This window comes from Canis aureus, chromosome 14, assembly GCF_053574225.1.
Source record: "Canis aureus isolate CA01 chromosome 14, VMU_Caureus_v.1.0, whole genome shotgun sequence".
NCBI classification, from domain to species: Eukaryota; Metazoa; Chordata; class Mammalia; order Carnivora; family Canidae; genus Canis; species Canis aureus.
In genome coordinates this window covers 12,708,070-12,724,651 of record NC_135624.1, presented here as the reverse complement: position 1 = coordinate 12,724,651, position 16,582 = coordinate 12,708,070, and the positions used below count along the sequence as shown (strand labels likewise).

Sequence of the window (16,582 nt, the reverse complement as noted above, 5' to 3'; positions counted from 1 at the left end):
TCATTAATTTCAACATCATGAATTTGATGAGATAGTTGTATTTGTTCCATCCAATACACATTAAATTTATTATTAAAGAGGGAAATGCCTACCTGCCTATTACTTATAATCATCTCAACAAACAAACAAACAAACCCACAGTGGATCATGTTGAGTACCATTAAAATAAAATCTTCTAGGCAAATGGTTTAGGGTTAAGTCACAACAAAAATTAAATGATTAGGAAGGAAAAGAAAGTTAAAGAGCTAGATCTTTCAGTTTGATTCTTTATTGCTCACAGTACACATATTGGAACAGACACATAGTTTTCCACAGCAGCACACATAATACTGCACTTTCTTATAGAAGAGTCTTTGTCCCACAAGGACACAACAGTGAATTCCCAAGGGATGAAGCGAGTCAGCACACAACTTTGTAAAACTGATAAGAAGGAAGCCAATGCATTCAGGAGCACATCATAAGCAACATGCAAGTCTATGAAGTTGTCAGAAGTAATCTGAAGCTAAACACTACATGCTCTTCAGTTTTAGATTTCATCTTAAAGTTTAAGTTCATGAAGGGCCTAGGTCCCTGAGCTAGCTCTGATTTCTATATTTAGCATAATTGGATAAGTCCAGAGTTGTGAAGGACCCCTGAATAATATATACAGGTATAAATACTTTTAAATATATTGTGACAATATAATATAGAAACAAAGACATATATATATATTTTGTATATATGTGTATACACATATATTTTTTCACTTGGAAAATCAAGACTATAAGAACACTTTTAGAATTATAACACCTATAAGACGAATAGTGTAGTATATTTTCTATAGATAATAAATGAAATTCACAAAGATTAGAAAACAAACATGCTAACCTAGAAGCTGTTTTTCTCTTTATATTCATAGTATATGGGTGGAATATTTTCTCATCAGATATAAATTGACTTCATTCACTTTTCCCTTACTTGGGGCTTTATTGTAGTGGCAAATATTAAAGGACTAGCTGTCTTTCTTCATTAATCCCTCATAAAATGGACATGTTTTGGGTAGCTATCCTTAATGTCCAGAAGATTTCTCTAAGATCTATTGTGTCTCCCTATCCCCACTCAGCTTATTTCTCCCACATGTATTGTTTTTCCTTTAAATATCTGAATCTAATGTTTCCTTGAAAGAAGTCCTAATTTTCCTCCAAAGTCCTCCTTGATTACTCCAGGTCCCATTAATGCCTCCTTTTCTCTGTAGCACTCAGTTATTTGTAGTCTGAAATCATACAACTTGGCTTCCAATTATGTATTCTATATTTCTTATATGTTTCTCTGTTAGTATGTTGTCACTAAATTATAATCTCCAGAGGGCAGAAAGAATATGTTGGTCTCCTTTATTTTTCATTATTAAATTAGGCTGTGGACTTGTTTTTGAAATTTCAAGCATTATGTATATATAAGGGATAATTCTATGATCCAGTACACTTAATGCAGTGCCTTTCACTGAGCTGAAAAAGTGTTTAAAAACAAAGAAACCCAAACTCCAAATAGAACTAGTCATCTTATTGTGAGGACAGATCTATAGGTAAATTGGGCATCACCAGAAGATTTAAGATATATTCCTTAGTTTGGGATTGGTCATTAGTTTAACAGATACCTAGGGGCATTATCCAAGTTTAAATAATTTGTGGAGTACAAAGATTAGATAGGCTTACCCACAAGAAGTTTTCCATATAGTTGCTTATTACGATTTGTGAAGTAAATAATGACTTTAAAGGTCCTAGTGAGGGATCAGGACTCAGTAGTTTTCAAGGTGTGGTCAAGGACTAAGGCATCAAAATCCCATAATAAGTGAGAATCTCTTGGGGCAGGGCCAAATAAAGTGTATTTTAAAATAAGCTTCCAGGTCATCTTATGTGTACCAAAGTGGGACTGGTTTATTATTCCTGGCTAAGGTGTGAACACTTGGCTTCTTTCCTAGAGAATTTAATGCCATTCTAGGAATATAGAGAATGTTCTTACTGACTTCTAAATTCAGACCTCTAGTTAGGTAGATTCTTATTCTGATACCATGTTGTATTTGTTTTTCTTTTTTGGAAAGTCTCTATCAGCATCAGTCCATAACATTCTTGAGAAAGTTTATATTCCCTTTGCTGCAATTCAGAGAACAGTCATATGCATACAAGTTAAGTCCATTATTCTGAGAGGAACAAAATAATCACTAAAGAGTGTTGCTTTGGGGCTCAAATAAGTTTGCAGGAGCTCTAGCTAACTCCACTGCTTATCCTATCCTTCTTTTATAATTTTCAAAGTGCTTTCATTTCCATTATTCTAGTTGAGAGCCTGTGGTATGGACTTGATGCAGATGTTCTTCCATGAGGACATACAGGTGATCATGTGAATTTGCTCTTTATTGGCCACAAAATTGTCTTTTTTTTTTTTTAATCTTGCTGAATCCAGATTTGACAGTTCTGACAATGCGCTGTCCCAGCCGCACCATTTCACTGAATCCCTCTATTCTTCTAGACCATGTTTCTAGAACATAAATCAATCACCCCAGATTGGACTTCCCATGAATGCATTTGGTGTAGAAGATGGTAAACAGGCCTAACAATATTGTATACAAGCATTAACGGCTACTCTTTTCAAAAGAGATTATTTGAATTTCAAAATTCGAACCACCAAAATTTGGTTTATGTCAGCATAGCCTGTTGGTGCTAACCATCTCAGCAACAAGACTATTCCCTAGTGTGCAACTTTGTAAATGAGCTTTTCTGCTGAGTAATTTGAAATTATACTTACAGACCAAACATATAAAAAAAATATTACAGGGCCTTATCTGACCTTTTCCCCCTGTGTAATCAGTGAAATGAACAATTGCTATTTCTAATTATAGTTCACAAAATAGAATCACAACACATAAATTATTTTAACAATTGCTTCTTTAAAACATTTTTGACGTCTCTAATTCATGTTCTAAATATTGCCAACAGTTGTATCTTGAGATGGTGCCACATTGGTTTTGTTTGTCCTCATTGGACTGTGAGATCTTTAGAAATGGGAAGAGTCTTTTGTTCCCTTAAACACATTTCTGTAGTAGTTTTTCACATATGATGTGTTCTTCTATTGGGGTCTCACTGAAGCTCTGAGATGCAAAACCTCTGCTTGTTTCTGTGAGGAAAAGGCCACATCGAGTGGCTCAACTCTACACCTGAGCCCCACCATGAAAACAGGGACTTCAGTTAAATAGAAATGTCAGAAGTATACATTTTTCCATACTTGAGACATGATTTTATGAAAATATGAAAATGTTTCAGAACAAAATATTTTCTTACATATAAATATATTTGAAGGAATATTTACACTTTTCCTTAAGAGAGTTCATGTCCAGGTTTAGTCTTGAATGAAGTCAGATGAAATTGCCTGCTCTAAGGAAAGTCATGTTTTATAGGAGAGATAAGAGTTTGATAAGGAGGAGGAGTGAGAGAAAGGAGGAGGGGAGGAGAGAACAATGTATTTGTTATTACAGAGCTCTTTAAGACTTCTTCATGAATATTCTTCTAAATACATTCCCTCAGCCAAGTCTTGGTTTTGATAGATAAACAGAAAACAAATTGCTTGAGGTTTTCATCCTCTGCTTTTTCCAAGAGTGATTCCAAGCATTTGAAAAAAGTCTCCTTTGAACCTGGGATTGACCAGTTGTTTCTGGATGCTCTTTTTCACATCTAGTTTCCTTACTCTATATATGAATATTCCAACACTTTTCTGAGTTGTAGTTGAGAGGCAAAAATAATGTTGAATATAGTACATATGTAATTCACAGGATCATAAGGGGACAATTTAAAATCTCCTTTTCTTCCAAAAAGTTAATATTGTCTCTCTTCTATCAAGTTTGCAGATTGAACATAGTGCAGAATGAGATAACTCTTTTAATCTTTAAGAGCAGACCAAAATTGTATGGACCCAGCTTTACTAAGACATACTGCCCATAGTATTCCAACACATTCTTCTGAAAATGACAGGAGTTTAAGATTCAGTTACACTAAGCCTTATGGTTAGAGTTTTCCTTTTACTTCACCAGTTGTTTTGCTCAAACCAGCCATTTGTTTTGGAATATTTTCAAAGTGTATTGTTCTGTGTACTTAGCTTGTTTAAGAATGAATATGGTTTGGACTTTTCTCATTTCTCTTCAGCATATTTGTGTTGGAGTGAAGCTCTAGAAATACACTCACAATAATGACGGAAGAAGTCTTAAGAGGTAATTTATATTTGCTTGTTTTATTTGTGATCTGTGACCTTTACCTAATTACCTCAGGTGCAAGATCTAGCCAAAGACACTCCGAAATTAATTGAATTGGAAGTAATAAAATAACCCAAAGGATTTTATTAAAGGAGACCCTTAATATTACTGTCCTCCATCAGCAACTTTTTCAAGTTTTTAATTTTTCATTTGATGGAGTATTAAATTTTGATGATTTAAGGAAATACTTTGTGATTTAGTAGTGTGATAAATAATACTTTAGAAAGCCATATCTCCTCTGTGTAAACCCAACTATCTATTGGATCTTGCATGTGAACATTTAATTTCATAATGGCATTTGCTTTGGAGTTGAAACACTATGAACTATGCTCCCTCGAATTTCCCACGTGGTCTAAAACTAACAGGTTATTAGCAAATAACTCCTTAAAAGTGGAAATGGAAAAGCTGAGCCCTTAAATTAAATTTCCAATGGTGAGAAGAGCATATTGTGTTCCATGTATGACATGTAAAATTAACTGTAATTTTTTCAATGTCTAATATTACCACTCAGCAGAATATTTATATTTTTTAGTTATTTAGGCCATCAGGTCACAAGTTGCCATCAGCATGCTGGCTTAAAAAAAGGGAAACAAAAAAGAAAGATACATTTTCTCTTATTAATATCTACACAATTTAGAGAAGCTGCATTGATCCCTGATCCCTGATCCTTGGATTTATCATCAGGGAAATCACAGCTGTAGTGAGACTGTGATGAAGATAATGTGGTTTGCGTACCTATCAGCAAGGCTGAGACATAGTAGATGCTCAATGATATCAGTTCCTTTCCCTAATGAAAAAGCTAATATAGTCCAATCCCTTCTGTTAAGTAATTTATGTACATGTATATATATGTTTGTATGCACCTGCACATATGCCTGTGTGATTTGAGGTTGGGTCACTCTGGTGCTTCTATCCATACGATTTTAAGATTAAGATTAATATTTAATCCAGGATGAAAAGTCAGTTAAAATAGATTTCTTGGTGTCATGCAGATAGACTTTTAGTGTATTTCCCATAAACATTTGCTTGCATTTGTTTGCTTGCATATAGTGACAGGATAAGAATATCTTCCTGGAGTAGACAAGACCAGTTTTCCCAAAAGCATATTCTAGTCTGATGTTCTAGATAGTAGACACTCTGTGTAGCAGCATTTTAAAACTGAAGTTTCCAAAACAGAAATGATGTATGCTTTATAAATAAGGTGGGGAGGGGTAATTGTTAGCAGTGATTAGGTTTCCAAAAAATCCATGAAATAGGGATATAGGCTGAAGAGGGAAAATACCATTATCTGGGGAAGCCAGTACATGAATTATTATTGAACCATCACCAAGGAGATACACTTGGAGATACTGGTTGGCTATATCCCAGGTGGTGACCCATCTGGAAGAAACTAAATTGGATCTTGACCCTATGGCTTGGGCAGATTCACATTCACACTCCTGAAATAATCACTGGAATAGAATAGCAGGTCTAAGTCATACCTAGAAAAAGATATTAATAATGAGATGAGATCAGTTTTAGATCTATTGAAAGTAAATCCAACAGAATTCTGCATTGCTTTGACTTAGAATCTGTAAACAAACTATCAGTTGCATAAAAAAAAAAAAAAAAACTAAACTAAAAAAACCCCAAACCTACAAATGACAAGCAGGCAGGCAGGAAGGGCAATTGCAGACAAGTTAAAAATCCATAGACTTCTATCCTCCGTGGGGAGTCTTCATCTGGAAGTGTAAGTCAGACTTTGGCTGACTTAGAATAGCAACTAGACTTTTGAGAATGTTTCAGACTTTTAAAGCTAGATTCACTAGAAAGATTCACTTGACATGGCTCAGTAACATACACAAGAATGCTCGAAAAGGATTTTCTTCCTTAAAAATTTTAGAGAAAAAGCCAACCCTTATTTTACATACTTGGTCTTGTCCTGGCTCTACTTTTCAATAATTACTTACATGTTAGTTTGTATCTTCAGAGTTACTTAATCTGATATTTCTCCTGTCTCACTCATCATTTAAGAGGCTCAAAGAGTTGCTTAAGAGCTGGATTAATCTAAAAATCAAATCTTCATGTCTTCTCAACTTATAATTCTGGCTATTTTGAGGTTTATTTTACGTTAGAGTTGAATGATGACATCTACTTTATAAGACATAAAAAATTCTCTCGGGATGAGATGTACAGTCAAGGGAATATAGTTGCTGGTATTATAACCATGTTGTATGGCAACAGATGGTATCTTCGCTTGTGGTGAGTATGGCATAATGTATACAGCCGTCAAATCACTATGTTGTACATCTGAAACTAATGTAACATTGTGTGCCAACTACACTTGAATTTAAAAAATTATCTCAGAATTTTATAAGCATTATGACATTTGTTTTTGTTTTTTTGTATAGTGAACATATTTGAAATCTCATTTTTACTTAATAAATTTTTTTTCTACTTTACTCTGTAGTTTCAGATATTCATGAAATAGCACTATGCTGTGTTAAAGTGAAATGCTAGATGCAAACATTGAAACATTGCCAAATTATCAAATGTACAAATAATTTGGGGGAGTTTGAGAAATTACATTTATTATGAATAATGTGAAATCAGTGTCTCAATTTTATCTAAGCTTTGAAGCCCCAGAAAAATAGTGAATTTCTCAACTTAAATGGAAAGAGCTACACTTTTAGTTTCTATCATTTGGCTCCTTCACAAATCTGCTCCATTTTGGGGGAAACAATTTTGTGATACTAGAAGGAAAATATGAATCATTCCTATGGGTTAAAATATCTTGGGCCAGGATTTATTAGAGCACTACTAAAGACTTTTTCTGCTCGGTTTCCAGGTACAAGTACTGGCTGTTTCCTCTTGGGTTGATAACGGCACAGATTCTCATTTACTTTGTGGTCCATTTTCTTCTCATTCATGAATCAGCTTTGGCTAAAGGTTATTTCAGAAGCCAAGCAGGTATCATCAAAAGATACTTTTGTGGCAGATAAATAAGTGTCAGTGACAGTGATGTCATCAAGCTCTGTGCTGAAATGATCTGACTCCTTGATGACACTGTAATTTAGGGCCACACTGTAGTTAGCGGGTTTCTCTACCGGCTTCTGCTTGCAGTTGCAGAGCTTTCTGAAGGCGGCACGGAATTTCTGGGACATGAGATTGTAAATCACCGGGTTGATGGCACTGTTGAGATAAATGCAAATTCTGCAAAAGAGCAAGAACCAATTTTCTTGGAAAGGGCTGGTGAGAAATGAGTTGACAACCACAAGAGTCCTGTAGGGCATCCATAAAAGGGCAAACAGAATTACAACCACTGCCAGCATCTTGGTGACCTATGGAGAAATAAAGAGAAATGCAGTGCAAACACAAATGAAAACAAAACAAACAAACAAATGAAAATAAAACACCTTCCCCCTTACTCCCATCCCAACCATTAGTCCCCAAGATGTAGTCTGAGAGAAGGACTTAAATAAATGCATGCAGTTTTGTTTGTGAGATCATCCCAGGAAGCAGGATTAAGGAAGGGTAAAAGAGAGATTGTGATAGAAGAAAAGCTAAAATAGGGTGTATTATTGTGATGCTGCCTCTGTGGGGCAACTCTGGATTAAGTAAGGCATTTCAGGATTATCTTTCCAGGGAAAGAGAGGCTGGGGCATTTATCCACTGGCTGCCAATCTCCCCACTTTGTTGAGGACTGCCTTAGGGGCTTTAACAGGCCCACACTTCCAGGATTCTCCTGCATGGAAACTCATGGGGGCTTTAGAGACTTTGAGGCAGAGAAGATAGACTGGGGACAGTGGATACTGGAAGCAGGATGTTCTCTGCAAGCAGGAACCATCCACTATCACAATGGCTGAAATCAGAGTCCAGCTAAGAGAATGTGACACAGGCCTCCAAAAATGTCTGTGGCAAGTGTTAGGAGACATAGGGTCTAATCCTGTCTTTACTTACCTTATATGTGATGCTGAGAAATGATCTTAACCTTATACGTCATCTGTAAAATGGAGCCAATATTGCTCCCCTAAATCAAATGAGGTAACATAATAGTCTGAAAAGGATAAAATGTCTTTAAAATAAGCCAATGGTTATGGAATGTCTACTATGTGCCAGACACTCAACTAGCTGCTTTACATATGTTATCACATTTAAAAGGCTGAAAATCCTCCAAAATAGGTATTGCATCTTTCATTTTGCAAATCAGAAAATGAAGCGTAGATGCTGGTAAGTACTTTGGCAGAAGTGGTAGAGTCTCAGAGCCAGGATTGGAATCCAAGTCAGCCTGGATCCAAGGTTTTGCCCTTCCCACCACACAGCTTTCCTGCAGGATCAAGGGAGATGCAGGACAGAGAAAACAAACCTTGAAGTTTTACATAGAGCTGACCCTACTCCTAAAGACAAACAAAGCACAGGAGCTAGAACAATAGGGGGGATGAGGTTAATATCCAAGATTGCCCAGGATCAGATCATCAAAGAGCATGATTTGGATTCAGTCCTTCTCAATACATCCTTTTGTAATCATTTTAAAACCTCCAGATAAAGACCCTACTAGCAATTTTTCTTCATTTCTTTTTTTAATGTGAACTGGATAGATTTCTATCTTCTGATTGTTAAAGTTGAGATTATGGTTCCTTCAGGGGCCACTAGTTCAACTGTGCATATATGTGCTCCAGGTGAAACACCAGGCTAATTAGGTTCTCTATTTCAACCTGCAAGGATCCTTGTATTATTAACTACTATCTCTACTGCTAGTACTATGACTTTTACTACAAGTTCTAAAACTAATAACTAAGGTTTGTATATTGCTTTTTTTAAAAAAAAGTGTTAGATATATGGGAAAGTTGCAAATATAATGGAGTTTCCATATACTTTATACCAAAGTCCTCTATTTTCAACACCTTATATGGGTGTGGTGAATTTGTCACAATTAACAAACCAATGCCATAATTTTGATGGCCTTGATAGTTTTGAGGAGTACCAGTTAGGTGTTTTATAGAATATCTATCAATTTGAGTTTGGCTGCTGTTTTTCTCATGCTTAGAATGAAGTTATGGATTTGGGGGAGGAAGGCCACAAGGTGAACTGCCATTCTCAACACAATATATCAAGGGTGCATGTTATCAACTTGACTTATGACTAATGCTAACCTCATATATTGCTTTATTGAGATATAATTTACATAAATTAAATTCACTCACTTGAAGTGTACAACTCAAGAGTGTTTAGTATATTCATAGAGTTGTATAACCATTACTACACTCAAATTTTAGAACATCTTCATCATCCTGAAAGACACCTTATACACATTAGAAGTCACTCTCACCTTCCCCAGCCCTCTGTTGCCCTATGCAACCACTAATAAACTTATGACTCCATAGGTTTGCCTCTTAAACATCTCATACGAACGAAATTAGTCTTATGTGGTATGACTGGCTTTTTTCACTTAACATAATGTTTTAAGGTACATCCATATTGGGGTATGTATCAGTACTTCATTTCTTTTTATTGTTGAAAAATATTCCACCCTGTGAATATGCCACATTTTATTTGCCTATTCATGAGGGCAGTTTGCACTTTTTGTCTGTAATGAATAATACTACTATGAACATCTATGTAAAAGTTTTTATGTGGTTATATGTTTTCTTTGGTGTATACCTGGGTTGTATATTGCTTGTTAAGTTATAAACTTAAAAAGTTGGGTGTATACCTGGGTTGTATATTGCTTTTTAAGTTATAAACCATTTGGGAATATTAAACATTTAATCATTGAAACAATTCCTAGAGATAATTATTAATATAATACCTAGTGAAAAATACGAATTGGTTAGACATATTAGGACTCAAAAAAGATACAGAATAAAGACAAATCTAAAACACTTGGGACATAGTCTTAGGCTGCTCTTGGAAACTGGAAAACTGCAAGACAGAAAAACACAAGAAGAAATGGATATTTTTGGAGAAATGTATTATTCATTTATACTAATAAAAACTTTCATTTATCAGGCTAGCTTATTTGGAGTGGGTTCAAGAGAAGGTGGAAGAAGTGGATAGTGACTGTAAACATATATTTTTAGGACTTTTGCTGGAAAAAGGATGGCAAAATAGAAGGGTTGCCAGAGGGAGATGCAGAGTCAATTTATTTTTTTTTTTAATGGAAGATATTATATCTTTGTTTGCTTGGGGAACAGTGCCACAGAGAGGGGGAAATTTGTGATCCGAGAGAGAGAGAGAGAGAAAGAGAGATAATTGAAAGAAAGATAACTGAATAGGGAATAGTATGGGGGTGCACAAGTGGTAAGGTTGGCCTCTTCTCAATCATACATACAAAAACACTTGTATAATATATTCTCTTTTTTCTCAGCCACACTTAATCTAAGATATCTAGATAATGCAGGGGAAAATTCTACCTTTCTTGTCAATTCCCTGAATCCTGAGTGGAGTCCTAGTGGCAGCTAATTGTTTAATTCCTTGGAATTAACCAAGTACTTTCATGGTCAGCAAGCCATTTTGTGTTTATATCCCTATGTGACCTATAGGACAAGTGTTATAGTTCCCATTTCATTGATGAGGGATGGAGACTGATTTCAGAGAAGCAGAGAAACAAGGTCATACAATTTACATATATAAATACAAACAGCAATGCTAGTTATTGGATTAAAGTCTTTTGATATTACATCTAGTTTTCTTTCTAGATAGTTACAGAAGTCAACATATATACCAAGTTGAAGACTTCTAATTGTTGTAAATAATGTTTATGAAATATTTGGAAGGGGTAATATTTTTCGGCAGGAATCATTGGTAGCCCTGGGATTATGCATGTTTTTTGCCCCTCATCACAATGCTACATTTATAAAGTACTGATTAGGGAGAAGAAAGGCAGATAGGGCTCATTCATTCAGGGGAAAAAAAAGTAAACAATAAAACTTAAAATGCAGAGGTAATAAAATAGAATAAAAAATAAAATGGGAACTTCTATTTTTGGGGCCACAGTCCAATTAGTAGCATGTCATTCGTGAGAATCTGGTTACCTGGTTTTTGGGGACATTTTGATTAATTATCAGAGATTATTAGTCTGTCTGGGAAGTCATAAGCAGTTGGTTGATACCTCAATTCTCTGGAAGTTTTAGTTGGAATTCTTGTAATGATTCAGAGAAAAATTCTGACTTTTGATTTTGTGTATGATTCAGAAAAGGTTCTGTGCATGGTCACAGGTCTTGCTATTATCTAGACATTCTTCCTTGAGAGAGACAGGCTGCGGCATACCACTGTATGCCCGTGAGTGGCAAAGTGTGGTGGATATGGAAGAAAGAGTTGGAATTGGCTTGTAACATCTTGGTTTCACAATCCCTCTCTGGGTGGATCACATGACTTAATGTCTGAACCTCATTTCCCAGAGTCAGTAAATGTACAATCTGTATTCCTCCCCAAAGTTTCTCCATTTCCAACATTCTAAGAAAATCTAACTTATATGTTATTAATGTTAACACAATATTCAGACATGTTTGTGATTATTTCCACATAATTGGGTTTTGTTATTTGGGGAAGGTAAGGCCAGGTAAAGGGAGATAGTACCTGGAGCACACTATTCCTCAAGTGCTGATAGACTATAGGAACAGAGTCAATGCTGATAGCAGTGATTGTCAGTAATTACCTTAATTGCTGTGTTCACAGGGATGATGTAGCTTCCTGAAATGCTGAAGAAATTACTAGAATTCATTTTAACTTCCTGTAGCAAATTAAGAACACGGTGTATCTCTAGATCCAGAACCCTGGCTTCCTAACCTTTTATTATTTTCCCTTTAAGGGCATTCTTACTGAAATATTATTGAAGAAATTGAATCATAGAGATGTGTTGGAGCATTACCTTGGGAAGAAAGCAAATAACTGACTCCCCTTTAAGGAGTACTGTCAATTTAAAGATGGAATCTATAGACGTTTTAAGAGGAATGCTGAAATAAAAATTATTTTATAACAGGTACCAGGGTCCACTCAAATATTTAGCTGAAATTCAGTGGTAGAAGATAAAGATTTCAGGGCAACCTTAAATACTGTGGAAAAGCTTTCTTAAAACTAAAAGGGCAAAGCTATGTAATGGGAGATGATAACCATATCAGTAACTTGTGTTGGAAGGCTCTTTGCCATTTTTTTTTTTCTCTTTACCATTTTTACAATGAAAGATCTTCCAGACTGTCATAGCAGGTAACTAATTTGTGGATCATAGGCTCTTTACTTGTTTTGGATCCCACATTCTATAACACCAAAGTTCTGGTTTTGGTTTCATGATCACAGTAAATCAATAAACTTATATTGGCTCTCTAACATTCAAAAGGTTGGGAGAAGTCCTTAGTAAATATGCTTCCCACATAACAAGTGCTCAATGCGCAGCTGAATTATTACTGAATAAATATTTGTTTTTCACAAATGTAAAATATAATTGTGGAGGTATATGTAGGTTTAGGACTCTTTAAATTAGTAAGTGTTCTAGTTCTTGTACTTCTGGCTGGAATATTCCCAATTTCAAAAGTGTACTTCCTTCTGGAAACATTCTCTTGGTTAATGAATACAAAACAGTTAGCTTTAATATTCTAAAGCCATTCTTTAAAGAGTAACAATATGTTCTGTGTTTGGATCCTGTCCATGTTCTCCTGCACTGCTGCATTTTAACAAAGTGTTCTGTCACTGGGAATATTTTGCTCTCAGATGGCCTTCAGCAAAGTGATCAATGACCCTTTGCATTTTGTTACATTAATTGAGCCAGTTGAAGAATAAACTTGAAGAGACAATTATGTAGGTCTGAATTTAGGTAAGCTTCTACACTGATTGGGAGCTCTGGGATTTTCTTCTTCCAGTGTTCTGCCTTGTTTTGACTTAGAGTCTGACAATTTTTAAAAGACGGTTATAATCAACGTGAGGTTTTTTGTACTATGGAATGAGATCATTGGTAGGATTTTAAAAAATTGAATGATGGAGGCACCAAAGGGTTTGGAATCAACTCAAAGTCAGTTAAAATACAATAAAAGTGAATAAGGTCTGAGTGGTGATTCATGGTGGAGAGATCATGGACTGTCAAATCCTGCTTATGGATTACTTAAAGATTTGTTGGCAAGAAGCCATCTCGTGATGCTAATGCATGGGTTCTTGACTCCACCTGTCAAGTACTATATCTAAGTATTCCTTTTTTTTTTTTTTTTTTTTTTATATCTAAGTATTCCATTAAGAACTTTGAGCCATTCTGGCTAGAATTACAGAGTACTTTCTGGACTCTATTCTGATTTTAAAATGTCCATGAAAATAGTAGCAGAGATTCATAGTAGAGAAATTTTGGTTGTATTCAGTGAAGCTTGAGGAAGAAGTAGAGATTAAGGGAGAAGTAGGAATTAGGGAAATAAATAGTGATACAATATTTTTAAGTATGAATTTATAAGAGTAGTATATCTGAAATAGAAAAAAAAAGTCTCCACAATTGTAAGGGTGCTGAGAAAGCAGACTTGTCAAGCAGAGCTGTTTTCTGAGTGAGGCATTTGTGGGGAAAAGCAAGTGGGCTCTATATACTAGGATGGGGGCTGCATGTGCCAGTATGGTCATGAGCTGGCACTGCCCTTGGTCAGATATACGAGGACAGTTGAGAGGTGGAATTACACAGGACATATTTCCATGTAGAACACCATGCGACCCTTCCTCCATGACACCCCCAGATGCTTTACTAAGCATCACCAAATACCAAGTATGAGGACCCTCATGGGAAACAGAGAGAGCTCTGCACCCAAGTCTGATTGTAGGAATGAACCCTCAAAGCCCATAATTTCTTTCAAGAGCAAAGTTAGGGAAAGGTACAAAGAGTGGAGAGTGGAAAACATGATGGACACTGAGCTATTAGTGGAACTAGAATTCAGGGCTAAATCATACCAAAACCTTTCAGGATAAGAGAGACCCTGAGCGGCTGTCAGTCTCACTTTCTGAGAATCTCAGAATCTCTGAGTCTGTTAGAGGATGACTGTGCAGTATTTCTTAACATGTTTCAGTCTAGAATGAGGAAATAGGGATGAAAATGGACGGCATTCTAATCTAGCAGTAGGAATTAGTGGATGGAAGGGAGTAGGAACATTCAGATATATGCAATGCCTACTATGTGCTGGGCAGTGTGCTTGGTATTTTCTTCATATCAGCCCTAATATATCTGCATTTTATAGAGGATAAGACTGATGCCGAGTCACATGCTTATGAATAAAAGCCACACTTTAAGAGCAAGTATATTTCACTGCAAAGTCTCCCTATGCTCTTCTCTACACTTACCTTGAATTGCGCGCAAAAAAAAATTTTTTTGAAGTTTGCAAAACTGAAAAACAAAAGGTAGGATGAAAGTTTGGAAGTGGTGAAGACTGAGTGGATGGAACAGAGAACTTAAAAAATGAATTCCTAGTTCTACCCAAGAGTTTATGCTCAGGACCTAACAGAGCTATCCCATTCCCTCCACTAGGTTCTGAGGGAACATGTTTTTTGAAAGTTTTCTGTTTTGTGGGCTATCCTGGTAACAGTAGAAAACAGCCTGGCGCTAGGCAAAATGTAGTTTTGGAGGATTCTCCACAAAACTTCCCGCAACATTAGCAACTATTGTAGTGTGGAGGTTTCAGGGTTGGTTACAGTCTGATAGAAGTAGGAAAGGAAAGGATGGCTTCCCTTCTGTTGCTTTGATGTTTTCTTGTTCACAGGAGGCCGATATTTGGAAACATGCTGGGAAGGAGAATTGGGATTTAAATTATAATAACAGCTGTAGAAAATAAAATGTCACTAAATTCTTTCAAGAGCCATCCTGGAACAATGCTACAGTGTGTCTGGGGTTGAGTGTGCTACTTAGCCTTTCCTAAATGCTCTCTCTTCCAGGTAAATTACTGGTGAATGAGTAAGCATGTGGAAAAGACTGCCTTATCATCTTATGTTGGTTTTCTTACCTTCGCTCTCTAGGATGTGTTTACTTCTCCTGATCATTTTTCTCTTTGGTCCCAGTCCTTAGAAATTCTGAATGAGGGATCTTGGCTGGCTATGAGCTGGGCAACCAGTTGCTGGCTCTAACACTTCTACGAAGATATTGATTCTTTCTGAGGGAGATATTTCCCAATCTCATCTCTCCCCTGTGCTTCTCTGGCCCTAAAGCCTGGTGAGGATAACAACGTAGACAGTGATACAGACAAACAATCCCTCAGCTCACCCAGCAGGGGATGAGAAATCAATGAGAATGTTTTAAAATGTAAACTCTGAATGATGGAGGGGAAGAGAGGTAATCTCTAAATAGAAGTGAACCTCTCAAGGCTGCCAAAGTTTTAATGGGCATTTAGTGGTCTTGCTCCTAAAGATCTTGGACAAAGTGCCTTATCACAGTGCTAAGAGCAGCTGGAAGGCAGCTAACTCCTTCTCTACCTGGGTTTCTCTCAGAAGAGACCAGCTCTACCATGATTGGGCCTATCTGGAGTTACAGAGTAACTTTTCTAGCTATCCCAAAAGAACTCACAGAAACAGCCAAATAGAGAAAATAAGTTTCTTTCCTTCAGCAAGTCATAAATTCAGCACTTTTTACTGATTTTTAGTTCTCTCATGGGCTAACCATGGGACTCAAAATCAGAAGACTTGGTTTGAAATGTCAGCTTTGCCAATCATCACCACTCAAAGCTTTCTGAGCCTTGATGTCTCAGTTAATATGAGAATATAATATGTTTGAGGATTAATTGCAAAGAGGATGTGAAAACACATTGAAACAAATTATACACCTTTCTAATACAAGGTGCTATTATATTCCCTACCATGTCTTGAAATCTGCTTCCTTGGTAAAGAGGTGCTAGCTTTATCACCCCTTGTTCACCTAACAGATTGAATGGAGCTACTTTGCATTTATCTGCTTTTACCCGTTTGACTAAAAATCTGTATGAGTCTACAAGGTGTACGATGCAAACTGCAGCATGCTGGGCTTGTGCTATGAAGTCCAAGCTTTTACCATAGATTATTTCTATTTATTTAATTTTTAAAAGATTTTATTTATTTATTTGAGAGAGTCTACGAGCAAGGGAAGCAGCAGAAGGAGAGGGAGAAGCAAGCTCCCCACTGAGCAGGAGCCCGATGCAGGGCTCAATCCCAGGACCTTGGGATCATCATCTGAGCTAAAGGCAAATGCTTAACCAACTGAGCCATGCAGGTGCCCCTTACCATAGATTATTAAGTCATTAGTTTCTTTTTAATGGTATTGTCCAGATAGTATTAGCATAGTGGTTGAGGGAACAGGCTGGATTCTAATTCTAGTTCTGTGTCTTTCTAGGTGTATAAAATTGGGCA

General features: G+C 36.3%; 1 protein-coding gene across 2 annotated transcripts in view; it reads right to left on the bottom strand.

Moving 5' to 3' along the window:
- Positions 1-252: 252 nt before the first annotated feature.
- TRHR (thyrotropin releasing hormone receptor) overlaps positions 253-16,582 on the bottom strand; it is a 39,572-nt gene continuing 23,242 nt past the window's right edge. For both annotated transcript variants that reach the window (XM_077846986.1, XM_077846987.1), the window contains exon 3: positions 253-7,596. In XM_077846986.1, coding sequence (XP_077703112.1) covers positions 7,189-7,596 — 408 coding nt within the window. In that variant the 3' untranslated portion in view covers positions 253-7,188. The remainder of the gene's footprint in view (positions 7,597-16,582) is intronic.